Below are 26,699 nucleotides of genomic sequence, written 5' to 3'. Positions count from 1 at the left end.
TCTTGCCTGTTGGGTAACTGCAGATATTTACCCCATCCTTTCATCCAGTCAAAGCCCTCTTCATATTATATGTAATTACATTTTGATGAGTCATAGTTTCAGTTCTTGCTGTGTCGTTCAAGCACAAGATGTCTAAAAAGTGACAGTGTAGATCTGCTGAACTGGGAGGAACTGAAGACTTCTTGAACTAGAGTTATGACTAGTCAGAATTAAACTATTTATCATTCAGTTGCACATTTAGGCATCTTCTCTGCAGCTGACTTGCACGCACATGGATGGTAAAAGTGACTTCATTTGACCTGTCTGCAAGTGCACATCCAGTCTATTTAGCAGCACTTAGATCTATGACTGTGGTGACTGGGATTGGTCCACGGCTGAAGATAAACGCAACACCGGCCAGTAAATACAGAAATATAAGCAGATCACTGCATTAAAGACATTAAAGTTAATCATCAGATGACAAATCAAGGCTTTCTTGGCAACACCCAGCCTGAGTCAGTGTACAGCGAGCGTTACATAACTTGTGTGCACTCGCAGCCAAGTCAGAGCATGGAATTCAAATTACAGAGGCACAAGTCTATGCAGCTCGTCTGTCATTTTTAAAATCCCATATAAAGCAGCAGCAGTGTGATGCAACGTATTCTGTAAGGGAAAATATCATCCTCCACATTCTGATGAAGACGGACGTCTCGCTGCCATCTGTAATCTGCTTTCTGGCTGGAGCTCTTCCTCCTCTGGACGCATGCAGATTTATTTTTTCCGATATGCGAGTGGAAGGAATAACTGGGTTTAGCTTGGCTCAGCCGGACGCCGATGAACTCTCCAGGAGCTTCGGCGAAGAGAGGGCTTTATTCTCTTTGTGTAAACTGTGCGTGGCATTGTTGTCTACATCGCATACAGGATTCCTTCATGTTCTGGCTCGTATTGAACACACCTTCGCTGCTCAATGGGAAAGAAAAAAAAAACTTTCCCCAACGACTTTTATGCAAATGAGCACCGGGCCCCTCCAAAACTGAGCCAGCGCTCTGAATAGGGAATCATTTGACCCCGGCTGTTGGTTAGTTTAGATAAACCCGACACTCGTCCTTCCTCACCTTCTGCTCTCTGCGGCTGCTCTAAAGGTGCCAGTTGCAGGAAGATTTGCATAAGTCTTGCAAATCCTTTTCAAAAATTTTGGGAACTTTCCAAAACGATGCCGATCGCATCTGCTTTGGAAGTAAAGCTATGCTATCTCCCAAAGTCCGCACAGTTTTCCAGAAACCGTCCGCCCGGCTTGGAACAGAAATCCAGTCTGGCGGTTTGACCAACATGCCATAATTATTTGTCTGCTAAGATGGAAATCACAAACGGTTTGTTTGATTTGCATAACGTCTCCCCCAGGGGGAACAAAGCGGCGGGGGCCTCCGTCTATACGTCCTCCTCCTCATCAACATGTGAAGTGTCTGCGGTCAATGGCGGAGGGGATTTACTCGCACAATAAAGACAGATGCCACCTTTTATCTGCTTAACGGAAGAGAGGCTGAGCGCGTGGCACTTGACCGCACCGACGCATGTTGTTGGCGCGTAATGACGTCCTCCCTGCACACACTATTGAGATGAATGGTGATGAATGGTGAATGTTGGAAAAGGCCTTGTTCTTTTCTAGCAGGAGGTGGGGGAGGGAGAGAGAGAGCTTTTTTTTTTTTATTATTTGGAGGGTTCCCCAACGACACTTTCACAGATTTTTTCTTTTCCCAAACAGCCTTTTGTTTGCCCCTCGTGAATAAGATACGCAGAAGAGAATCAGGTTTTATTCAGCAGATGTGGAGTTTGAGCTGCTGGTGACAAACTTTAAGCTGATTTTTGCCTCCAAACTTGTGCAATACAAACATTAAAGACAAATAGAACAGTTTACCACCATAAAACGATGCAACAAAGGCACAAATCCATGCATTAAAATTCACTAGAATGCAGGAAATGAAGTGTTGGATGCTCAAAATTTCCTGGAGGAAGACGCCCAAACCGTCAACTTTAACACAATACAATCCACATACATGCCTGTTGTGCTGCTGGAATATTGTGTTCTGGTGTGAAAGATGAACACAAACCACATTCACTCGATTGTTCGCTGAGAGGAAGTTGAACACAATGAAGATGCAAGCTGGAAAAAGTGATTTGCCTTTTATTGTCTCCCTGTATGATCTTGTGCGTGGCCCGCCTGCACACACGGCCGGCTGCAACTGCTTTAACTGTGTTCTGTGTAGATTTTTTTTATTACATAATAAAAAGCAAACATAATTACGTGACCTAAAGTTCCCCCTGTAAAAGCGCAGTAAACCGACAAACACACAACATTTCAGGAGCTGAAATTCTGCCTCTGGTTCAGGGTTCGTGTGAATTTATTCAGTTGCTGCTTTGTGTTTTAAAGATAACCATTACAAGCCTTTCTTATGCTCCAACCTGCATGATAAATCATTCAGCACATATTCATCACTTTCCCTTAATGACACCAAGACATCTCCAGTGAGAACATGTAGTTATGCAAATCAGCCCTCAGACCACCAAGGTCTCCCTCTCTGGGTGAGTGACACAGACAAAGACTGAGGCTCTGAAATGGTCCATTTGATTCCTGATGGTGTTTGCCTCAGAATGAGCAACATCTGCCCTGCGGAGCGGCAGCTTCCAAACTCTGGAGGACGGAGTGGCCCTGCTGTGGATCCGGACAGACCTTCTTTACCACGACAGTTGGACATTTTTGACCTCGTCGCCAACGATCGGTGGCAGGAACGTCACCTAATCGGCCCTTTTAGCTTCTCTGTTTCCTTTGCGACAGCTTGAGTTTGAGAAAACAACAACAAATTGTAGTTATGTTCTTCAGCAGGAAGTTTCACATCGTTTTAAGGAGCCCCGTAGCTTTGTGCATGTTTTCACCACAAGAATCGTCCTTTTAGATGCTGTTTGGGAAGCAAAATGTTCCCCCTGCAGGCCACCAAGTTCCTGAAATGGAAAGCTGCCTAAATATTGATGACGATTCTGCTCAACAAGGACATCAAGAGGATAAAAAACGCTGCTCTCTAAGTTCAACTAATTTGCACTGAGCTCTGCATGACAGTTTCTTCAGTACATGACCCAACATTACTCCAATGTCTCTCATTTTCAAATGTGATAAAGAAGCTTTTCTTTGTTTTTTTGCCCCATTATGGTCATTTTGTGTCTCGTTTTCTTCATTTTGTGTCTCTTTGTGGTCATGTTGCATCTCTTTATGGTTGTTTCTTTGTCTTGTGTCACATCGTGGTCATTTTCTGTCACATTTCTTTGTTTTTGTGGTCTGTTTCTGCACCATCTGTCTCCTCAGAAATCTGCATATGCAAGCTGATCTCATCACACGTCCACGTCTGTGCATGACGGATGAGCTTTAGAGGCAGTGTCAAGTTTCTCTCTCTTCGTCCGTGCATCCAAAACCAAAGCAGCGGTAACATGAAGCGCGATAAAGTCAGCTGTAGGTACAGTTGAAACTGGTAAACTGGACCGTGTTCATTATCGTGAAGCTCGTCTCAGTTCGTCGACTGTTTGTTGATGACTTCACCGCTGCTCTAATTTTACATGCAAAACTTGTGACCATTGTTGTAAGTTATTGCTCCCATATGTCCACACAGGTGTTTTCAGTCAGTATGTATCCGATTTCTGCGCACTGACAAGCATGGACGGATTATGAAACAATGGGCCCCTGGGCGAAAGGCCCCTCACTCATCCCACAGAGGAGCAACACGCCCACACTGAAACGGATTTGTGTCGTCTTTGTCTCCTAATGTGCATCTTGCAGATGTTTTGCATCATATCGAGTCTCCTTCTGCGGTCATTTTGCTTGTTTTAGTCATTTTGAGGTCACCTCTTTATGCTTGTTTTCTCTGTCTGTGGAGCCACTCTGTGCCTCTTTCATGTCACGTTTGGATTATTCTGTCTTATTTTAGTTTTTTTGCATCTGTTTTGTGTCAGAGTTTGTACATTTTCACCTCTCCTTGTGGTCATTTTACATCACATGTGGCATTTTGTTTCTTTATGGTCACTGTACATCTCGTTATGGTCACTTTTGTTGTCATGTTTTGGTAATTTTATACCTCTTTGTAGCCATTCTGGGGTTTAAGTTCTTTTTGTGCCACATGTGGTTTGTTGTGTGTCTTTGTTTACTCTGTGTGGTCACTTTTTGTCCCATTTTGATTGTTTAGTGTCACACCTTGGTCACTTTCTATGCCTTTGTTGCTGTTCTCTGTCTCTTTGAGGTCTTCTTGCATCACATTTTGTTTATTTAGTGTCTCATTTTGGTTGTTTTTCATCTCTATTGTGTTGAATTTTGTCTGTTTTTCTTTTTTTTGCTGCCATTTTGTGTCTTTGAGGTCATTTTATGTCTCTTTGTAATTGTTTTGTTCCTTTGCATGTCTTTGTTGGATTTTTTTTGGGTTGTTTGGAGTCATGTTTAAGTTATTTTGTCACATTTAGGTTGCTTTGCTCTTGTTTTGTGTCACATTTTGGTCATTTTGCATCTTGTTTTGGCTCTCTTGTGACTCTTTTTGAGATCTACATTACATTTCTAGAATAAACTGACACATCCTGGCTACTAAACCCTAAACACTGAAGTCGTTTTGGTGAGTCCAGTGTGGTTTTAGTACCAATTAATATGTTTTTTGATATATTCAGTAAGGAAATAAACCTAATTTATGCACTTTAAAGTGTCAGACACAGACTTAAGGCTGATAATTACTTATTTTCAAACATTTTAAAGCAGCTTATCAACCACCTACATGCGATTATCAGTGATTATTGTGAATATAAGATGCTGCAGATGCTGATATATCACTACAAGCTTGTTCTCTTCCTCACCAGAGTCTGATTTAGACCATCCATCCATGTCTCCCAGGTTGTAATCAACATGTTTGAGCTGTGCTTTCAGCAGCTCCATCCAGATCCAGATCCAGATCCAGTGATCCGCTCCCTGGTTTGTGGAGGCCTCAGCCCTCTCTGGCACCGGGCTGGTCAGTGAGGAGGCTCAGACACACGCACAGAATGCTTTTTATTCTGCTCCCAGCTCATTGAGGAGCTGACAGACCCTCCTGAGTCTCTGCACTCAGTCAGCTCGCTTTATTCCAGCAGCTTCTCTCCTCTGAGGCCGTCATCAGCTGCTCCTCTCCGGCTTTTGGTTCAACATTAGTACTTGCAGAACGCTCCGGACTGTTCGGATCCACTTTGCCTCCGGGTCGGGCTGCACCGGGCTCCTCTCAGGTGAGTGTGTGGAGCAGCTGTCAGTGTGTTTGTGCTGTGAGTCCAGAGAAAGTTTCAGACGTGTCTCTGCTGCTGCTGCACACTTTACATAAGAAGTGAAGGAGGTCAGACTGCAGCTCAGTCTGCTGCCAGCTTCACGTCTTCATCTCCTCAGCTCAGCTCCTTATTCCCAAATGAGTGACTGCAAGAGACACTCTCTGGGAACTTTGTGCTTTTTCTATTTATTCAAAGTGTGTGTGTTGCCCGAAATCAATCAAAACACAACACAAGATTGTTAATTGGAGTCTTTAAAGTAAGTACCGTCTTTGTTTTTCCTTTAACAGACTTCAACTTTGGGGAAATCAACATTTTTTTCTCCTTTAAATTGGCCTTCTCATTAACATCTTTAACATGGAGCCAATTAAAACAAGTGGTGGATGTGTCACACTGGGCAGCATATGGTGTGTGTGTGTGTGTGTGTGTGTGTGTGTGTGTGTGTGTCTGACGTTTCAATTTGCTCGTCAGGCTTTAATTGTGTAATTGAAACCCCTGTTGTTGGTGGTTTGTGTGTCCGTCTGTGTGCGGCTGCTCTTACTCTCAGGCTGCCTGCTGACAAATCACAACACTCTAATCATATTAATTCCTGTGATTTTTCTGCAGTGTTTGTCTCATTTTCACTGTTTTTGAAGCGTTTGGTAGCTGTTGTGGAGCCTCCTCATGTCTGAGGTGATGAACATCATGTGTTTGGATAAAAAGCTCCGCAACAGTGAGATTGTTCCCTCAGCTGCTGTTTTCAGATTGAAGAAAATCCACTTTATTCCTACATATCCTCATGTAAAATCATTAAAAACCCAAAGCTAGACCTTTCAATGGCTGAAAACTTAAATATATTACATTTGTAATGACATTAAACAGAGAAAAGCGCTTTGAGGAGCCAAAACTGGGACTTTTTCCTTGAAAAAATGACTTAAAAGATCATCAACTATGCGAACTGTTCATTATATTCCAGTGAAACACCAGTAAAGGGAAGTAGATGTGTGCCAAGCTGCTAGAAAGTAAGTTAATGCACTTTATGGCACCATTCACTGCAGTGATTCTGCAGTATTTAGTGCTGAAAGATTATTAGTGAATCCGTCTGATTTACTGTGTGAGTCATTTTTCAGGCTAAAAGCGTGAAGCATTCAGTCTTTCTCTGATTCATTCTAAATTAAGTGAACAAAAGAGGCATTTTGAAGACGTATATTGGACTCTGATGGATTCTAATCCTCTAATTTCCCCCGTTTGTTGGCATTTTTCGTTTTAGGGCTGCGTTGTCCTTGTTTTCTGTGAGAGCTACCAAACTGGCAGCCGAAACAGACTTTCATTTCCAATAATTAAAACAAATGTAGAGCGGTCGGCAGCCAAGACAGCAGCCTAGACTGCTAATGAAATAATTTACAGGGGAAACGAAGCCAGGGCCGATTTCACAATCTCATAAAAAGTGTTGGAGGAACACAATGAGTCAGGTCAGCTGTGAACAGGAAAAAACACTGGCGCTGGTCCAGGAGTCTCTCACAGCATCCTTCCTAAAGACCGCTGAGCTGCTCCGTCCTCGTTTCACACAAAAACACACGTTATTATGTTATAAAAGCTTTATATAAGTTGTTGTGTAAAGGAGGAAATTCGCTGCTGGAACGTTTGATTCTTCTGGAGACAAACAAACACTGTTTGATCATTTTGATTCACTGGAAAGATGAAAGTTGAGGATGTGTGAACTTTAAATCTCCAAAGTGACATCTGAAAGCATTGCATCTGTTTTGCATGTTGCTGCTCCAGTAGACACATTAAATACCAATAATACCTGACTGGTGACCGTAAACCAACAGGTCTGTCAAGATTTAAACCCATGAAGGAAACAGTTTGGATCTAAATATGCTTCTTAATGTTGCACTATCACCTTTTCATAGCTCTGAAGAGCCACCAGGAGTCATGCTTTTAGGGATTTATATGTGTAACATATGTTTTTGTCTTTGCTTTACTAAATTTAATGATGTTTTTACTAGAAAAAAAAAAAAAGATGGCAAAGTTTTAAATTGTCTAAATAATGTAGTGAAGAGTGGACAACATCATCACCTAAATAAGCAACAAACAACCAATTAGTGGAAAATTATGGTCACAATTTTAACAATCTATTCATTAATTTGAGTAATTATTTAAGAAGAAGCAGTGATATTCCAGCCTTGCATGTTCTCCCCTTCATGTGTGTTGTGGGTCATGCTAACTTCACACTTGGAAAAATGAGAAGTTTGGGGAAGCGTATATTTAAATGTGGCAGCTTTCATCCTTCTGGAGGAAGAAAACTTTTCATACCTACGTTTTAACAGCCTCTGACGTCTGTAAGTCGACCAACCTTTCAAGCTCGTGCGTGGTGATAACAGCTTTTAACACTTGAAAGAGAGATTTTTGGTGGCGCATTCCTTGAAGTCCTCCTCCACACGTTCATTTGGCCACACTGGCTGCAGCTCATTTAGCCCGACTTTGTGATTAAGGCTGTTTTTATTTATTTATTTTTTTTGGTGCAAGCTTTTTAAAAGCTGCACTGGTGAGGTGTTTTGTGTGTTTTGCATCTCCTGGACTCATGTGGTGGAAAGCTGTTGAGCAGAGACACCATGTGCAGCCTGGCCCTGACAGTAATCAGTCAATGAATAATGAACACACACACACACACACAAACCTGCCATTGACAGCTGTTTGGTATCTTTGTGTGTGTGTTAACTCTATCGGCCGAGTGCAGCTGCATGCCTGCCTGTAGCAATTATGTTCTCGCTAAATAAGAGCCAGCGCCGGGAGGAGGAGGGGCTGTGTGTGTGTGTGTTTGTGTGTGTTTGTGTGTGTGTGTGTGGATCAGCACATATTATTAAGCGATTAACTTACTCAAAGGATAGCCGCATGATGCAGTGTGTGTGTGTGCATGTTACGGCACACATGCTGTTTGAACTGTGTGTAATATAAACCAGCTCGGGGACTTTAACATGAGCCTCTCCGAGTCTTTCTGCACACACACACACACACACACACACACATCTCAGTGACATTTTCTTGCTTCACACACACACAGTCAGACATATGGTCTGTTCTCAGGGCCCATATGTATTTATCCTCCCATGTGACCCAATCGCTCTCTGAGATCCTCAAAGGCTCTGTTGTGTTGTGAGCTCCATTCACACACACACATGCATGCACGGACCTATAAACACCCAGTAACCCCGTCGGTCTCCCCGCAGCCTTTTCATGGTTAATTTGCTGCTCAATAGGTCAAGAGGAAAAGCAGACATCAAGCGAACACACAGGGAATCGGCCCGAAACGCAGCGAGTCATGCGGCCGTCCAGGCACCAGGGTCGCCTGGCTGTGCGTTTCCCAGACAGATGTGATTTACTGGGTCATAAGAACACGAGCAAAAGCCGCTGTTAAGTCAACGACGCCTTTGTTGTTTGTGGTCTGAAGCAGCCGCGTGTTTGTCAGGAAACGCAATAAAGTGACCGCTCCAGATATTTGTCATCCGCTCCTCGGGCCGCGAGTAATCGATTCGTCATTCCGAGAAGTGTGTTGTTTGGAAGTATTTTCAGATACGGAGCTTGAAATGTGCTTGTAAAACGTTCGGCCGACACAAAGGGGGCTTCTGTGCAGTTAGTCTTTTACGTCTCATGTCCTAAATCATTCCTCAAGTGATGAAAGAAATCGCTTATGTCTTTAGACTGATGCTACTTTGATGTTTGTGCTTCAAGTTGTCACAGAATTAAAAGGTGGTTTTTACACTGTGCAGCAGACAAACACAAAACATGCAACAACTATTTACATGGAGGTACTTTACATCTTTTTAGCTTCTCTCCTGCTCTCTGTGCTCACAGATGGAGTATTTTTAAACAGCCTAACTCCCAATAAAGCTGTTCTCATTTATGGATGAAACAGGGACTGAAAAGCAGCTCATAAAGAGGAAACATCAACCAGAACTCACTTCCAAGTTGCTTTAGCTTCTCTGTGCATCTACGAACTTGAATAGCGAGCTCTTTTTTTTAAAAGCTGTTCACATCATGTTGGAGTTGCCAGTTTAACTGTAGAGTTTTGCACCTAAATATGTAAACTTTTGTTTACATTTCGTACTTTACTGCAGCATACGGTGGCGTGTGCTTCAATCAAGTTTTGGACTTTAGGAGTAAAATAATCCTTTAGATTAATCGTGCAATTTTCTGCAAGATTAATCTGGAGAAACGTTGTCATTAGTTGCAGCACTTCACTGAAAATTAATGCTTTTTTGCATTTCTGTAAACGTAGTTTAGTAGCAGTGTCTCATTTAACAGATACGAGAATCATATTCAGCTTATTACGACGATGAGCGTGTTAAAGTGACAGCAGCCTGATGAAGAATCAAACAGCAGGATTATCAAGCAAATACCGAGCTTGAGTAACTCTGCTCATTATGCAATAACTAATCACTGACAGAAGCAGAGGACGTCCATGCACATGTGCAACCAGAAAACAAAACGGGCTTGAAATGATTCACACCTGTGTGTGATGTTTCCAGCTGGAGCTGCTCTTCATCAGACAAAAAGAGGCTCTTAAAAGCGACACTAAAACTCGACAGCGGCTCTGAATATAAAGAGCAACTGCAGCTTGAAATGTCACATGGAGAGGTGCTGTTAAATCCACGCAGCGTGAGCAGGTTCGGTTCTGTGTGGCAACATCTGAGCCGCACAGAAACGCTTTAAAGGTGTGTGCAGATTAGAAACGCTTGTAGATTTGGGCATTACGAGGTTTAACGTGTTTTTTTTAAAAGCAGCAGTTCTTGTTTCATGTGTACAAAAGGGATCGACTGATGTGGTTTTTCTCTATGATTCAGTTTCCTTCAAGTCAAAATCAACAATTTGGACGAATCATAATAAAGTTTGACATTCCAGCAACTGTTGTTTCTGTTCGTAAAAGCTGAATCACAATACAGAGATCTGTTCCTGCCATTTGGACTGGATGATGTTGATATCTGACAAAATAGGCCCAGTATAATTAGGACCAGTCAAAATGATGATGCTGATATCTGTTGTGTTCATTCTGGATATTCAAACTCAGCTATTAAATGTTAAAATGAACTGGATTCATATTTAGTTCAGAAAAATGAGAGTTTTGCCAATTCTCTCATCTGATTCTCAGCAAGAAAGAAAAAAATGTGAAACTATTCCTTTTAAAGGTGTTGGTTCACCATCCAAACACTGACTGTACTCTATAGGCTCCATCATTTCATTCTCCTGTTGTGTGGTGCTGTTCTGCAGCAGGTCTGAATCCTTGCAGGTGTCTCTTACACTGAGGTCTTATCGTTAAAGACATCTATCCTGGGTGATGTCAGCGGCCATCGGAGCAGGCTGACTTAACGCTCCGTCTTATCTCTTCCTCCTCATGTCCCACTCTGATGACATTGTGTAACATCCCCGTCTCTTCCTTGTTCCTCCTGCAGGCTCTGGGTTTTCCTGGTGATGACCTCACTGCTGTTCCCTGGCAACGCCCACGCTGCGATGAAGGACCTCTCCTCCTCCTCCTCTCCTCTCACCTCCCTCCTCCACTACCCTTCCTCCAAAACCTCCGTCGTGCCCTTCTCGCCGTCCGCCGGCTCTGCGTCCTCGCCCGGCTCGTCGCTGTCGTCGGCGCCGCTCTCCAAACCTCAGCCGTTCTGCCTGCAGACGGGGCCTCATCTCATCGCCAGCATGCAGCTGCAGAAGCTCAACTCGCACTACCAGAACCTGGCCGGGGCCTCGGCCGGACACCCAGCACCAGGCGGAGCTCAAAGGGGCTTTGGCGCCTCCCCGCTGGGCACCGGCAACCAGCTCCTGGGGCCGAACGGAGGCCTCGGAGGAGGCGGGATGGGCGTCGGGATCAGCATGAGCAACCAAGGCCCCGGCGCTGGTGGAATTATCGACTTTGACCCCGTGGACGAGGAGGTTCTCATGTCTCTGGTGGTTGAGCTGGGTTTGGACCGAGCCAACGAGCTGCCGGAGCTCTGGCTGGGCCAGAACGAGTTTGATTTCATGTCAGACGTGCCGGCCGGATGCTGACCTACGAAGAGCAGAAGCAGTGGAGATGACTGACAAAGAGAGAGAAGGTTTCTCTCCCTGTTTTGTTTTTCTCTTTACTCACTTTCTCGGTTGATAAAATGAGGAAACAGAAGAGACACTGAGTGACAAAGAGATCAGAGGCAAACTCCTGTTTCTGTTTTGCTTTCATACTCGCTGAGGGCTGACGGACGAAACCAAGACAGCTTGCTTTTGATTTTGTTGTTTTTCTGAAGGAGTTGGTTTTCTTTCAGTCAGTGCATTTTTCTCTTCTGCCATGAAACCAGAGGTGCTCCCACTCCCATTCATATTTCCCCTTTTATTGTAAAAGACAGACAAGCAGAAGCTTTAGCAGAGTATGAACAGAAGCGAGCAGTGGAGGACTCTGTTGCTCCTCTCCTCTTTCCTCCATCACTGTGGCTTAATGAAAACGAGCTGACTGACATGAGAGGGGCTGACGGTGACATTTGAGCCCACCTCTTGGAAACAAAACTATAAAGACAGTAGGTAAGATACACCTGTTGGACTCGGGCCCCTCTCTTCTTAGCACCAGGCTCTCTTGATCAAGTCAGCGTTTAAGGAAAATGAAAATGGGAACCACGACTTTATGGGAGATTTGTCAAAGGATGGCAAACACTACGCTTCCTGTTTTCTTAATAGACAATATTAGACTCTGGTCTCATGGGAAAGAGACTCCTGTCTCTTGGCTTCACAAAGAAACTGATTGTCTGAGAACTGGTTATCTCAATGTACTTCTCTTTCTTTTTTTTTGTTTGAATTTAGCTCAACCAGTCGTATTCATAGAACATGTTATTTAAGACAGTGGCTGATATCCATCAGGAGTCTGGACAAGGAGAGCTTCTGTGGCGTGTCTATAGCCAGCTCTGCTTTTCTGAACATAATGAATTAGATGAAGAAATGTGGAATCTTTCGGGGCTGAATGGAGTAAATTGTGTCTGGCTCTGGTCATGCAAGTCGCCACTACATGTACACGCTATGTTTTGTGACCTGCGCCGGCCGAGGCGAGGCGGTGTCAGTGATCCCGGGTTTCTTACACTGAAGGTTTTGAGCAAAGTCAGATTCACACGATGGCTGCCTTTAGTTTTTCCTGCTCTGTCACTTTGATATTTGTGTCAAACAGTTTGTTCAGACTGTGTTATCACCAGAGCCCTGATAAGGAGGTGTTGTCTGTTTTCTCATCAGACGCTGCTGTTTGCACACCTTTGACCTGTTGAGATGCTGCAGCTGTCCGCAGAGTTCAGACCAAAATGAAGTTTCCTAGAAGCTCCTGCTTAGCGGCTAAAGCACTGAACCAGCTCCTATTAGTTCCTACTGTTCGATGGCGTTACAGAGGCAGATTCGGCGCACCGTCTGGCAACCACACTGGTGCTCCTCAGCTTCAGTTCATCCTCAAATGCTGTTTTGCTCTTCTGTCTAACAATCAGAGTTTTGCTCCTGCAGCTGACCGAAACCAGCACCGACATCAGCAAGAAAGCTGGTAAAACCTTCACCAAAGAGCTTTTACAAGTGAAATATGAAGTCACATTTAAAGTCGTGACACTCGGATGAACTTCGGCGCTTAACTCTGAAGAAGTCCTCAAAGTGTTGGATTACATCATAACTGCTACTGAGCTTGCATGTCAAATCTGAGCCATGCGATACGGTTGAAAGCCGTGGGAAAGGAGCTAATAAGTCAACCTTGACATGGCGTTGTTGTGTAAAGCGAGCTTTTACATGTGAAATTACGTGTTCAATGGTTGTTTTCACGTCGAGTCGCACTCCGCAGCTCCAATTTCACGTGAAAATCGCAAGCGCCTTTTATCGCATGTGGAACAATATGAACGTGTAAGACGGGATGAGGGCTTCAGAAATAGTCTGGTGGAAATCTACTTTGTCCGTGTGATGTTTTCATGTAAGCTGGAAGACGTATCATGAAGAAAATAAGCCGTCACCACCACGGCTGAACATCTCCGTCTCTAAAACATGGATCTTCATTTGGTTGGCCCCCTCGAGAGCAAAAAAGAGGAATTGAAAATAGATTTTTTTTCATGTACTCAAGCACAATAGTCATTGCAGTTTAGCAGAAGGTCAGAAACAGCTGGAACATGCATATTTAGATGAAATAATGTCACGCAGACTCATGGACACATTATAATCCTCCACAGTCTGAGCCAGACCCTGAATAAATAGGGCTGTTTCCCAGATAAATGAAAAGATATCGCTGATTTGTTTTTCAGCTGAGCTCTGCTGAATCTTTGAGCGTGTTTTAAAGCTTACGGAGAGTGTTTGGACTGAACACCTTCGTTATTTAAAGAGAGCCGACGGTGAACTGTTGGACCTCCACGATGCTGCCAGATGTGGTTGCCAGTTCGGTGCGCGAATGATCTCACTTTACGATTGTGGATGGAATATTAACCGGTTTATAGAGTCCACTCTCCACCTACCAGGTGTTTGTTTTCTCGCCGCCGCAGACTTGAGCGGTTGAAAATATCCGGGGGGCTTTAAACTGACACCTGACCCTCCACCCACCCACCCCCCAGCCTGCACCCACCTATAGGGGCTTTACTGTGCTGCTGTGGATGGATGTGGTCCAGGATGGGGGCTCTGGCCGGCGAGGTAAGAGGAGACGGAGGGTTCGAGCTGTGCGTCGGGAACAAAGGCCCTTCACCTCAGCCCGGCGCGTCTGTCATCTCGCCATTGTGGCTCTCCTCCCCGGACCACACACAATAACACACCTGCACGTCACGCACACAAAACACACCTGTACGTGCATCCTCGCAGACGCACACAGGCTGAAACCGGGCGTTCGTAGGAATAAGCAGCGTGGGGATGGTGTTACAGCAGGGAAACGGGAGTAGCAGCCACGAAACAGGCCCTTGTTCAGTTACACGGACTTCACAGGGTTTCGGGCCTGTTGTGTGCGAAAGTGATAGTGATGTCGGTGGAAAAGAGGCGAGTCCCGAAAAGCTGCACATGAAGGCCGCTGGAGGAGGAAAAACACCCGCCGAGCCTTGTTAATTTATTTAGATCTACACAGCTCAGCTTACACACACAACTTCAGCTCCACACATATTTCTGCAGCTGTTTTCCTGCACACACACACACACACACACACTCACTAGCTGCCATTTACCACGTTTTAAGGCTGATAAAGGTCTCGGTTCCAGTCAGCGAGCACCCACTTTGTGTTTCTGTCTTTCTTTTAATGAAACGGGAGAAGCAGCGATTAATGAAAACCCGCTGAAGGAGTAATTTGACAGAATCCTTTTCTCTTTTCGAGGGGATTTGGTGGGTATTTCCTCTGAAACAACCACTTCACTGACACAGACAGACACTCTGAGTCTCCTCTTCCTCCGTCTCGCCGCCTAAGTGGGTCAAAAAAACATTCCTCACATCGAACACAGTCTCGTGTTTGTTTCCACATTGTTTTAAAGTCCACATTTTTGTGTGTCTGTGTGTGTGTTGTTTTGCGGTCCGGTCTTAATCCCAGCTGAGTGGAAGTTGGTTTTTCTTTTTTTTTTCTTTTCTCTTTGCTGTGTGAACCAGAGCATCCCTCCTTCTCCTCCCCTGAGAAGCTGCTCGAATCGTCTGAGGGCTTTCATTTCCTCTTTTTCCTTGACCTCCGATATTGCAGATTAACCCCGGCACAGACCTCCTGAACCAAAATATTCTTTGCAGTGTTGAAAACTTAGATCCACGCTAAAGTATTCTTCATCATGGTTTCAGCTTTGGGGTCAGTTTGAACCTAATTACAGCGTTACTCCTGTTTCAAAGCGCACACGCTGGGTTTTCTTACGTTTTAGCTTCATCGACAGACAGATTATCAGCTGGAATGGCCCCTCAAAGACTTTGAAAGTAATTACCACAAAGAAAAACTTCCCTGTGGTAATATTATAGCATTATAGAAATACTGTATGTTGCAGCAGTTAGATTCTCTGATAGTCTATCCTCCCCTTTGGCTAACCAAAAAAGCTCAGTGTAACACCAAACTGCATGTAGCATACGGCTCCAAAAAGTTTCCACTTTGATCTATCGTAAGTCGTATTTGAACAACAGTAACGAGGACATGCTTTGTGTCAGGACAATGCAAATCACCACAGACCTTCTACATCTTGTAAACAGCAGCTGTATGAAATTTCAGACCTGTAGGCCAAACTTTATGGGAAGGAATGGGAGGAAAATATGACCCAAAATTCTTCTAAAAGTCAAAATTAACTCATTGAAATCTCCTGTTATTGTCGGAAACAGTCAAAAGACAAAAAGGGCTGTTACTTGCTGTCATTTAGCAAATAGAAAAACAAGCAGGAAATAGATGGATTTTGGTCCAGATGTTCTGCAGCAGCCCAGTGGAGGATTCTCTGTAGTCGATTAAAACAGCTACAAGACGGGTTCAGTGTCACGATGAAGGTTGAATTTCCACTACCTGCGAACCCACGTGTTGTTTTTATTATTGTTTTTGGCTTTTACCTGCTCTATGAAGCATCAGCCTCTCTAAACGGTGCCTTATCACCAAAAAAACAAACCCTGTGACATTTCTGTTAATTTTGGATGCTGAGCTGTAACAAATGAAGCAGATTTACAGTTTTCACGTGACATGGGCGATCGGTTACGCTCTCCACAGCTGCCTCGGGGCGTCGGGGTCGTGAAATATGTCCCGACACATCAAGGACTGTGCAAACCTCCAACACAAGCAGCGATATATCTGCTATATCTCCTCCACAGTAATAAAACCACTGCTCCAAACCCAAGCACTGATTTAATACTGACCTGCCTTTGATTCTGTACATTGATGTTGTGTTTTGTTGTTGGTTCTACCTGCAGTTTCTTTCCTTGATTTTTTTTTTTTTCTTTCTAGTGATGAAATAATTATTATTCAAAGATGATTTTTAAAGCACTTTTTTGCTCACCGACTCTCACTTGTACATCTATATGAATATGTAAATGACTGAGATCATATTGGAAAACAAAAGCTTGTATTTTTGTTACGGCTCTGAAGTTTTGGGGGAAAATAAAGAAAGTGAAAACTGAGCTGGAGTGGTTATCTGTCATTAAACACCACATACGATGTATGAATATAACACATTCACACATATGAACAGATGCACAGAATGTAGAGCAAGAAATCAATATCCGCTATAAAGAATAATGTTAGCTTATAAAGTTAAACAAGCAGAATCAGTTTATGTTTCTGTTCTTATGCATTAGGACACAGTTGGTTTCACATTACAAGAGTTCCATCTGCTGGCTCGTCATAGTAAGCGCATTGAGTAAAATACAATTAATCCTGTTGCAAACATCCTTTATTGCATTTTCTGCAATTGAAAATTAATATTGGCTCTTCTTTCTCCCCATATAAGAGACATCCATCAGTTCAGTACAAGACAGTGTGCATAAAATGTCAATAAAGTGAAATAAAACTCAATTAATTCAGTTATTAATGACCAAAAACTAAATAATTGTCCTTGTACACTGTTTATTTTTTACATTTCTATATGACACAGTAAATGCATTCATTAATAATATGAAATATATCACAATTAATTCTGTTTTACATTAAAATATGAATTTACCACCAATATAAACATGCATGTTTGGTTATTGTTGCTCTGCTTTTTAGTTGTACACTACTGATGCCTAACATCAGTGTATTTGTACTTTACCTGCTACATAATGTACTTTTTACTCCATTCTATGTATCTCAAAGCTGTGTTTTTTTCTCAAGGTTGCACGTTTCTGCTGCTCTTTGCACGACTACGCCGTGCTCTGCTGCCCTCTGGTGGTGAAGCTACTTATCACTGCAGTCAGAGGGCTTTAAATAAAGTAAACTTTATTGTCCCCTGGAGGAAGCCTGTCTTGTACACAGTGCTACAGTCCACTGCTTTAAATAAACACACAGAGGAAGCATCATGAGCACACGAGAAGATGTCTGACTGAACAGAAAGACACTCTGAAGATTTTAAAGTTCTTAAATGCTTGTGTGTGTATTGCACGTTGCTCTGTTGCACAAATCTCCTTTAATTGTTCTAATCTTCAGGATTAAAGTTCATGTATAGGCACATGTTTTAATATAGTGCATAAACAGAGCAGACCATATTTTTCTTTACAGAAATTGGACATTTCCACTCTAATTAAAACAAAACAATTTAACAAATTGGTGCATAAAAATTCCACAAAAATGCACAAAATTAAGTGTTTGACGTCTTCCTGGAAGAGAATCCCCACACTGACGACTGCAAATGTATGAAAAAGGTAAAAAACATTTGCTGTACGCCCATAAACTAGCAGTAAAAATCTCCTTGCACATGAACACATCTGTAATAATAACTCCAGTAATTTAACATATAATGGGATGCACTCACAGGGAGAATTTAACGCACTGAAAAGTTTAAGTTTTCAGTCTTTTACTGCTACTCCAAGATCATATTTTTGTTCTTTTTTTGCACAGTGCAAACACAGATCAAGCTATTTAAATGTGGTTGATGGCAGAAGACATAAATAAGGAAAATATTTGCTTCTATGCAGAATTTTATTTTTATTTTTTCTATTTTATTTTTTTTGTCAGTCACTAATCTGGTGTGCCTCTGGTAGGTGTATTATTTATTTTTTGTTGTAATTTTTTTTGCTGCAAAGCCGGTCTAATGTTTATAGCACCACCTTCACAGTTCAGTATGTTAACAAGCTACCAGTTGCTAATTTGTGAGACAAAGTCCATCTGTAGCTGATGAGGAGGCCATGAGCTCTGCAGGTGTTTAAACCAAAGACAGTGGTGGACAAACTCAAACCTTTTATTGATTAATAATAGTTGTATTTTATATTTTGAGAAAGGATTATGACATACAATGCAGGAACTTGGCAGGAATCTAACAGCAAGTCACATCAGTTAATGAAAACAGCCCCATGATGAGAGAATCTACTTTAAAGATTTCAGACATCATGCACACCCTCCGTTTATCCCTGCCATCAGACCATCTTTAGACTGTTCCCTGTGTGTTGCAGACCGTCCTGCTCAGGAAATGCCAGCTTCGTAGGCAGACCTCGGTCCTGTTTACACTTACGGAGATAAAACTCCTCCTGGGTCTGTGTCTTCCTGCCAAATGAGTCCAACTGATGCACACATGCCGACTCTCTCTCTGAAGGCATCTCTGCTTCCCCCAGGCTGCAGCAACTATAATCCCAAAGCCGGGGACAAACCTGGACTCTATTTATGCCAAATACAAATGCTCCTGTGTGCCGATATATTTGCACATCCATCTCCAGTGACCCACTTTATTTTTTTATTCTTTTTTTTCCTTACTTTGTTCTTTGGGGCAGCGTCGCAGGTGCTTCCAACAGATTCAACCCATTAACCTACATTTTATTGAGACCATTTCTGAATGTTGTAAAGAGCAGCAGAAGCTCAGCAACACAGACTGTAGCCTGCAGCAAGTTGGAGACCCGTCTCTGTTTTCTGGACTTTAAATTTCTGACCCACTTCTTAAAAAAAAAAATCTATTGAGAACACTCAGCTCAGGAAGCGAGGAGGGTTTTTTGGGAGGATTAAAGACATTTCTGTCAAACAGGCTGAAGAAATACAGAAAAGAGACATCTGTTTAAACAAACTGTCTAATGGATACAACATTGTTTAATACAGACATAATTAAGTCCAGCTGATGCTGTAATGGAATGAACCTTTGTGGTTTTGGTCATTCTTTTTGTTTCTGTGGTCAAATTCACCCTTTTAAGAGTTTTTTCTACTTTATACAAACCAGAAAACATGATATTTCCAGCTGTCACATTTGCTTTTTCTTCATTGTAAAACCATTTCCAGAAGCTATAACTTGTTACAGCTACATTAACCTCATAACGGGCATGAGGGGGTCATTTTCTCCAGACGAGACCCAGAAATCATCAGATGATCACTAAATTAGTCATTTCAGACAAAGTATTTGCAGTCTTTTGCTATTGTTATTAAAATGATCTGCCACCAGCGTCTTAAATGTGAATATTTGCAATTTCCCCTCGTTTCCTAATCGTGTAAACTTAACATCTTCTTGATTTTGACAATTTGTCAGTCAAACCAAGACATATAAATGTTTTCACTCTGAGATTTTTCACAGTTTTCTGACATTTAATGAACTTAAATAGCTGACAGGGTTTTGATTATGGAAAATAATTGCTGGTTGGGTTTGTTCCAGCGCTCCTGTGACAGAATAATAGCAGTTTTCTGCAGGATTTCTGTGTGTTAATTATGTGACAGACAGAGAAAAAACAAAACAACAAAAACCACAATATTAACACAAAATTGCAGTTCAGGCCCTAAAACTAGATTTTGACACAGGATCCCACTGTAAGACAAAAGCCATGAGCTGGAGGAGGGGTTTTACCAGCTTGTATCGTATTAAAACAACCAAAAACTCACAAAAGGTTCCTACCTGACCCCCACAGAATCATTACATTTGCATTTTTTTATGCAATAGCTTTAATTTTTTTACCTTTATACTATGAAATCTGTTGTTAATCATAGACGTAGACAAAGTTGTACATAATGAACCTTTTGGGGACCCCTGGAGGTCTGGGGGTCCTGCAGAGAGCTGACTGTTTTCCCTGAAAACGCTGATCACCCACTTCTTGAACACCTGACAAAAGACTAAAAGGTTAGAGGCATGCTAGAAAAAAGTGAGAACAAAGAAGGCGAGAAACACATTTTTTTTTTTTTTTTTTAAGTAAGAATTCACAGTCCTCTGGAAAATACTGAAACCGCATAATTTTAAAATGTTGTGAATAATGTAAAATATGTAAATATTTGTAAGCAAGGACTTCTACGCATTTCGGTTTCGCTTTTCAGCTGTTATGTCCCTCCCAGGCCGCCGTAGGAGGCCTTATCATTCTATACCGGAAGCTAGGAGGTCCTTTTCCGCGCAGACTCCAACATGGTGAGCTGTTTCTCCTTACCATTCCTCTCTGAAATAATCTCTAAACATCACTTTTTGCTGTTGTTTTATCATACAAGTGTCAGTCAGAGCTTAAAATATCACATCTTTTAAAACAGTAAACGTGGATATTGTAACAAAAATCAACGATTCTTGCTCTTTACTGATGATTTGAAACGACCGGACCTCTTCGGTCTGATCAGCCACGGCTTGCTAGCTTCACTGTGGCTAACGCCGTTAGCTTGCTAAATGAAACGCTGACTGCTGTTTGAATTGAATGGAAATGTGTGCCACCCGGGTCATTTCTTCTCAGAGTTTGATTGCAAAATTACTTTTAAATATAACGAGACGCTGAGAATGTGACCATTAAAGCTGTGTTAATGTTAGCCTGGCTAGGCCTCAGCCGGCTGTGCTAGCCTGCATCCATTACTAGCATCATGCTAACCGGACGGCGCCTTACTGGGCTCTACTAGAGCGCCCACTCCTCGTATGTTCAGTTGTGATTAAAGTTTATTTCTCAGACACTAATACCGGCTGTTTTCCCAGCTTGTTGACCGACTTTGTGTTCTCTCCTTCAGGCAAGAGGACCGAAGAAGCACCTGAAGCGCGTCGCAGCGCCAAAGCACTGGATGCTGGACAAGCTCACTGGAGTGTTTGTAAGTCACGTTTCCATTGGTTCAGTGTAAAGCTTAAATGTTGTGTAGAAGAAATGGGTTCAGATTCCTATTTATAGGATAGCTGGGTGTGCAGCAAAGGCAGGCTTTTCCCATTTGAAGCATATGTGGTGGTGGATACCTGTAGTCAGTCCAGTGTGTAACATCATCTGTGCAACATAAATCTTGGTTTGTGCTCCTCTGAAGATATTTCAACCCAACAACCACCAGAAAAAAGGTTCAGTCAGTTGCCTTGCTGAGTTTTCAAATCAACTTCACTAAAATCTTTGAGCAGTCTGATGTATAACAGTTACAACAACCCATTATCTCCCTACACCAATTTATCAGTACAACTCACGGCTTTGCTCTGTGATCCAAAGGTAATGATGCTACACAACACACAAATTAGAGCTGTATATTCATTAGGCTTGTCCCACTGTGGTTAATACAAGTCTGTTTACATGAAATTCTGGTTGTGTAATTACAGTGACAGCTGTTAAATTTCAATTTGTGCTGTGATTCATGTGTTAGCATCGAGCCATATGACTGCTAAATAGAACTACAGCGCTGCTAATGAGCTTTGACTACCGTTACCCTTCATCACCAGTCGATTAAGTGTCATTAGGATGGGTCTGAGCAATTTAAGAAAATGTGAATATAAAGTGAAGCTTCAGTTTAATATTTAATGTGTAAAAGGCCCACAATGTGATGGAGCGTTGCCACGTTAAATGCCATCAAGAGTGTCACACAAGTAAGATGACGTGAACTTACAAACCATTAACATGAGAGCTGTAATTTGGATTATATGTGCAGCGTAACGTACCTCAAATTTGCTAAACGGATTGTTCAAAACTTTAAGTTGGAAACTGCCAAATTTCAGTTTGAGACGATTTTCATACGTTGGCATCAAGTCTGAAGTGGCTGAAAACATAACTTCAGCTTAGCTTATGACTTACTGTCTTTTAAGAGAACAACAATCCTGAAACTTCCTGCTTATAACACATGAGCACTGCTTTTCAGAGAGCTGTAATTGGGAATGTTAATATGCGTGTGCTTAGAGGGGCATAATACGGTCTGCTGACAGTGACGTGGAGGTCTAACATGAATGCGTTTTCTCTTTAGCTGTACTGGGTATTTATTAGAGCGTACACAACCGCCCCTCTCTCATTAAAATAATCCATTTGGTTGAAATTAAGTAAATGCTCTGAATGGACTAAATAGAAAACGAGATTTACGATTAAATTAGATTATATAAGATGTCATTTTTCATCCATTCTTCCATCCTGTGTTCTACAAAGCCAGAAGTTCTACCCAAGTAACAGTTGTCTCGTTGCTCCTCTCAGGCTCCTCGTCCATCCACCGGTCCCCACAAGCTGAGGGAGTGCCTGCCCCTCATCATCTTCCTGAGGAACCGCCTCAAGTACGCCCTGACTGGGGATGAGGTGAAGAAGATCTGCATGCAGAGGTTCATCAAGATCGACGGCAAAGTCCGCACTGATGTCACCTACCCTGCTGGATTCATGGGTGAGTCTTAGAGCCTTCTGTCGGAGGTCATTTACAAATCCTGCTTCAAGTTTATTTGGGTAGTTTTTCTGCTTCTACACAAATATGCAGGTGTTGTAATGAGATCAAGTAGTCATTTATCAGTGCATGTTTAGGACTGAAGTGGTAAATGAGAGCAATGATGAATACGTTGGTTTGATCAGCAACGAACTGAAACCATACAGTCAACTCCTCTAAGAAGTTCTGAGCTCCAGAAACAACACTTGCATAATCCTAACTCTTGTCTGCACTCAAAATGAGGACTTGGAAATGAATTTGTTTTTAATTTGGTGGAGTAAGTTTGACTTTATTTGCATAGTCGTGGTCAGGAGATTCTCTTTGAAGGAGAGGCTCCACAGATAGCTTGCAAAGCGTGATTCGTCAGTGTCCAGCTGTGATGTGAGCTGTTGTTTTGGGTGTGTCTGTTGGAGAACTAATTAGATTAAGATGTCTGTCTTTCAGTCTTGTTTATGAGATCTGAAAGTGATCTCTGTGGTTGTCACAAAGGTCACTTTGGGCTTGAGATGTAATACGCAGATGGAAAAATGTCAGATCGGACCGGAACCAGTCAGTCATTTGGGTGGAGGTGTCAAAGTGAGATATTAAAGGGATTAAATTAGTTTGATTTAAATGTTCTTTTGATGGGATGTAACTACTAGGAGGAGGATGGGTGACTAATGAGACAACATTCGATGTCACACTTAGATGATTAGAAATTGGGAAAGATTAGTAACCAAAACAAACGTCTCCTTCGCTGTCAACATCCTGGTCATGTGGGTTGGATTTCCTACTCTCAAAATGGCAATCTTTCACTTGATAATGTTTATTTTGGTGTGATGTTATCTTCGCCTGTTTAGCTGTTTACAAATTTACATTGTGCACCTTGCACCAATAAAATCCCATCAGTTTTTATCTCAATCTTGTGTAGATGTGTTGCGTCTAATTGTCAAAGCGGTCGTTAGTGATGGCAACCAAAGCAGTAGGGCTGCAGTAACAGTCACGCCTCCTCCAGCCCTGTCGCCCTGTCACTTTTCTCTGCACCTCATCGCCAGCCAACGGCCTCATAGGGAGCTGTGGCGTTTTAATTTCCAAATCCAAGGGAAGCCTTCGCTGCAGGACGGTCTTTTTATAAAGCTACGAAGCAAACACTGTGAGCCAGAAGCAGAGCGGGATTCTAGAGTTTCTGTCGCAGTGTAACTGAAACCTGCTCTCTAAAAGCTTCCGAAAGTTTATATAAAGCATTTTCTCACTGTTTGATGACCATTTTTTCTTAAAGGACTGTTTTGATTTTATTTTATGAATCAACAGTGTTTCCTCTAATTTAAACAGCACAGGCGTTGTCATTCCTGAATGCTGCTTTTATAGTACATAAAGTTTTGTCCCTGTTTTCATACTTCTAACTTGGTTTCATTCCAAGAAGACATGTTATTACCTGGAAAAGGAAACTAATACTATTTGGCATTTGCCTAAAAAAATAAGAATTGATTTGACTGTTGGGAAAATTTTTGCACAAATTTGATGATAAAGGCTTGAATGATGGTTCAGCTTGAGTCTGACGGTTATCCACAACACAAGTCGATTTTGTTGGTGACTTTTACTAATACATTCAGGTAAATAGAATTTGTGCTGGTCCAGATAAGGGGTTAACTTTAGCTCTTAAATTTTATTGAATTGTAGTAGCTATCATGACAGAAGGAGTATTTTCTGCTGTCAGATGGTTGGACCTTGCGTGTGTTTAAAAGCAGAAGGGATTCCAGTTTCACAACCACTTGAACATATAATGACTGTTTTGATGCTGAAACTGTTTCTGTTAATGCAGATGTGATCAGCATTGAGAAGACCGGCGAGCACTTCCGCCTGATCTACGATGTGAAGGGACGTTTCACCGTCCACCGCATCACCGCTGAGGAGGCCAAGGTGAGAGCTGGAAACGGATTTTTATTAATGCACAAGAGAGTTATTGTCTATTAAAGAGCAGATGCATCTTTTGCTAGAAGAGTCTCCAGCACCTGTGATTTATCTGCTACTTAATACTGGAGCTATCAGGGATCAATGTGCAATTTACAACATCCATCTACCCTGATGGATGCAGTAAATTATTTTAGTCTCATTAGAGAAGGTGGAAAAGAAAAATATGTCTGACATCAGCTGGACTCAGACCAGCAACACTGTTAGTGATGGCTGGTGTCACCACATGCTCGGAGCCTGTTTGCCAAGAACACACCAAATCTCAGAAATGCTGGCAGGATGACAGACTTGTTGGGTGTAATCTGCTTGTGTGACTAGTTTTCTTTGGATTTGGTCAGCTGCTGGTGTTGAAACCCGGTTTAATCTGCAAAACCTTTGGTCAAATCTGGTCGCAATCCTCTTCTGAGATGAATTAACTCTGCAGATGGAGAGTTGATGATGGCTGACCGAGATGGCAAAGACAAACTTGCAGTGCTGGTTCAGTTTCTGTGTTGTCTTTCCTCAGATTTGCATCTGTTATCCGTTGGTGCACTTTCCCTAACCCAGCTCCTCTTCCTCTGCAGTACAAGCTGTGCAAGGTGAAGAAGATCATCATTGGCACCAAGGGAATCCCCCACCTGGTGACCCACGACGCCCGCACCATCCGCTACCCCGACCCCCTGATCAAGGTCAACGACACGGTCCGCATTGATCTGGACACCGGCAAGATTACAGACTTCATCAAGTTTGATACCGGTAGGTCCGACTTGTCACAGGAGCTACAGGTTCCTTAGATCTATTTAATTATGAAGGAAAGTTCTCACCTGCTTCTCACGCTCTCCTCCCTCCAGGTAACCTCTGCATGGTGACTGGCGGTGCTAACTTGGGGCGTATCGGTGTGATCACCAACAGGGAGCGTCACCCTGGCTCCTTCGACGTCGTGCACGTCAAGGATAGCACAGGCAACAGCTTCGCCACCAGGCTCTCCAACATCTTCGTCATTGGCAAGGTGAGGATACGGAGAAATATTCTGAAGGTCGCTGACCTGCTACAGGGTCTGAGGAGCAGTCTGTGCTTTTACTGTTGGATATAAGAGCTAGTCGTGGGTGCACAGCATCAAAATATGTCTGGAATACATTGTAGGACTGATTAAAATTGTATTTCCATCATTTAAACAAATGCAAAGGCAGATCTTTTAATATTTGCTTTGAGACAATCAGGACCAAAGAGTAAAAAAATCAGATCAGTGATGTGAAGTCAGTTGAGTTTGGAGCAATGATGACATTTTTTGGTTTTGATCAGCACTGAAAAAACAGAACCAATTCCTCTAAGAAGTTCTGAGCTCCAATTACAACCTTTAAAAACTAAATAGTTTTCTACAGTTTGCAGCTTCTCTCCTTAAATGCTTCATGTGAAATATTCAACTAAAAATGTTGTAGTTTGATGCCCTTAGTTAGCCTAAAGCTAAGCTACTCGGTAGAGTCCAGTAAAACTCTATCAATCCATGTATAGACTTGATTGTTTCCGACATGTTCTCTTTTCTGCATTGCAATGTTTTCAGTAAAAGTCGCTCTAACTCAAACATATTCAGTATAAAAACTTAAGACTGGGCTTCATCCCATCAACTCACCCGTGTTGAGAGATCAGGAGGACCTGGCCTGCAGAGACTGTCAGTGTAAACCTCTTCTCTCTGCTGCCTGACGTTCACGTGGTCGCTGCTGTGAGCGAATCTGTCAGCAGCTCAGTCGTCTCTTTGCTCTGTGGCATTTATTCAGCTGCCTCGACCCCGAGCGTTTCTCCACCTCGGTGACGGCGCTGCGTTCAAGTGTTGGCCGTCAGATAAACGTTAGCACGACCAAGAGCAGCTTCTCTCCCTAAATGTTTCATAAGATGGTTGGTTTTTATTATATGTATGTAGTAGAATAATCTGCTCCCGTTTCATCCAGAAAATATCAGATGAAATCAAATTAACTATCTTTAGTTTTCCAGAGCCCTCCTCAACATCTTTAAGATCTATTTTATGCAGCAGTCCGTCCAGTTCTCTGAGACTCTCCCCGCTGGTGTTTGACCGTGAAGCCTTTTGACCAGCATTAACTAATTACTCTGATCTCCGTCCTGCTCGTTTCCAGGGCAACAAGCCGTGGGTGTCCCTGCCCAGAGGAAAGGGAATCCGTCTGACCATCGCCGAGGAGAGAGACAAGAGGCTGGCCGCCAAGCAGGGCAGCAGCTAAACTGGCCACCAAACAGACCGCCCGACACCTGGTTTTCAAATAAACTGTTATTTACAAAACACTCTGCTTGGCTGTGTGTGGTTTGTTACGCTGGACATGGAGACCAG

At 42.6% G+C, this 26,699-nt stretch overlaps 2 protein-coding genes across 3 annotated transcripts; both read left to right on the top strand.

Annotated features, from left to right (window-relative positions):
- LOC103372676 (40S ribosomal protein S4) lies at positions 1-26,653 on the top strand. 2 transcript variants are annotated; one of them, XM_008302373.1, is made up of 8 exons: positions 1-13; positions 1,440-1,447; positions 20,835-20,875; positions 22,216-22,396; positions 24,234-24,331; positions 24,946-25,117; positions 25,213-25,370; positions 26,491-26,653. In XM_008302373.1, exons 3-8 carry the CDS (start codon positions 20,849-20,851, stop codon positions 26,590-26,592), a joined length of 738 nt encoding a protein of 245 aa, XP_008300595.1. In that variant the 5' UTR covers positions 1-13; positions 1,440-1,447; positions 20,835-20,848; the 3' UTR covers positions 26,593-26,653. The 2 variants fall into 2 exon arrangements, with proteins under 2 accessions (XP_008300595.1, XP_008300594.1); XM_008302372.1 differs by lacking the exons at positions 1-13; positions 1,440-1,447 and adding an exon at positions 20,165-20,222 and having other exon boundaries at positions 20,798-20,875.
- On the top strand, positions 5,023-12,988 carry LOC103372675 (cbp/p300-interacting transactivator 1-like). The gene is made up of 2 exons (XM_008302370.1): positions 5,023-5,256; positions 10,719-12,988. The coding sequence occupies exon 2, from the start codon at positions 10,738-10,740 to the stop codon at positions 11,311-11,313; it is 576 nt and encodes a 191-aa protein (XP_008300592.1). The 5' UTR covers positions 5,023-5,256; positions 10,719-10,737; the 3' UTR covers positions 11,314-12,988.
- Positions 26,654-26,699: the final 46 nt, after the last annotated feature.

The sequence above is a fragment of the Stegastes partitus genome, unplaced genomic scaffold (assembly GCF_000690725.1).
Source record: "Stegastes partitus isolate 25-593 unplaced genomic scaffold, Stegastes_partitus-1.0.2 Scaffold1803, whole genome shotgun sequence".
Lineage (NCBI taxonomy): Eukaryota > Metazoa > Chordata > Actinopteri > Pomacentridae > Stegastes > Stegastes partitus.
Note: the sequence above shows the minus strand (reverse complement) of the source record. Positions and strands in the feature narration are given on the sequence as shown.

Bases quoted from the DNA above. Each gene is read 5' to 3' on its own strand.
- LOC103372675 (XM_008302370.1), top strand. From the start codon at position 10,738: ATGACCTCACTGCTGTTCCCTGGCAACGCCCACGCTGCGATGAAGGAC.
- LOC103372676 (XM_008302372.1), top strand. The intron at 24,332-24,945 runs GTGAGAGCTGGA...CTTCCTCTGCAG, and splicing joins TCACCGCTGAGGAGGCCAAG to TACAAGCTGTGCAAGGTGAA. The intron at 25,371-26,490 runs GTGAGGATACGG...GCTCGTTTCCAG, and splicing joins ACATCTTCGTCATTGGCAAG to GGCAACAAGCCGTGGGTGTC.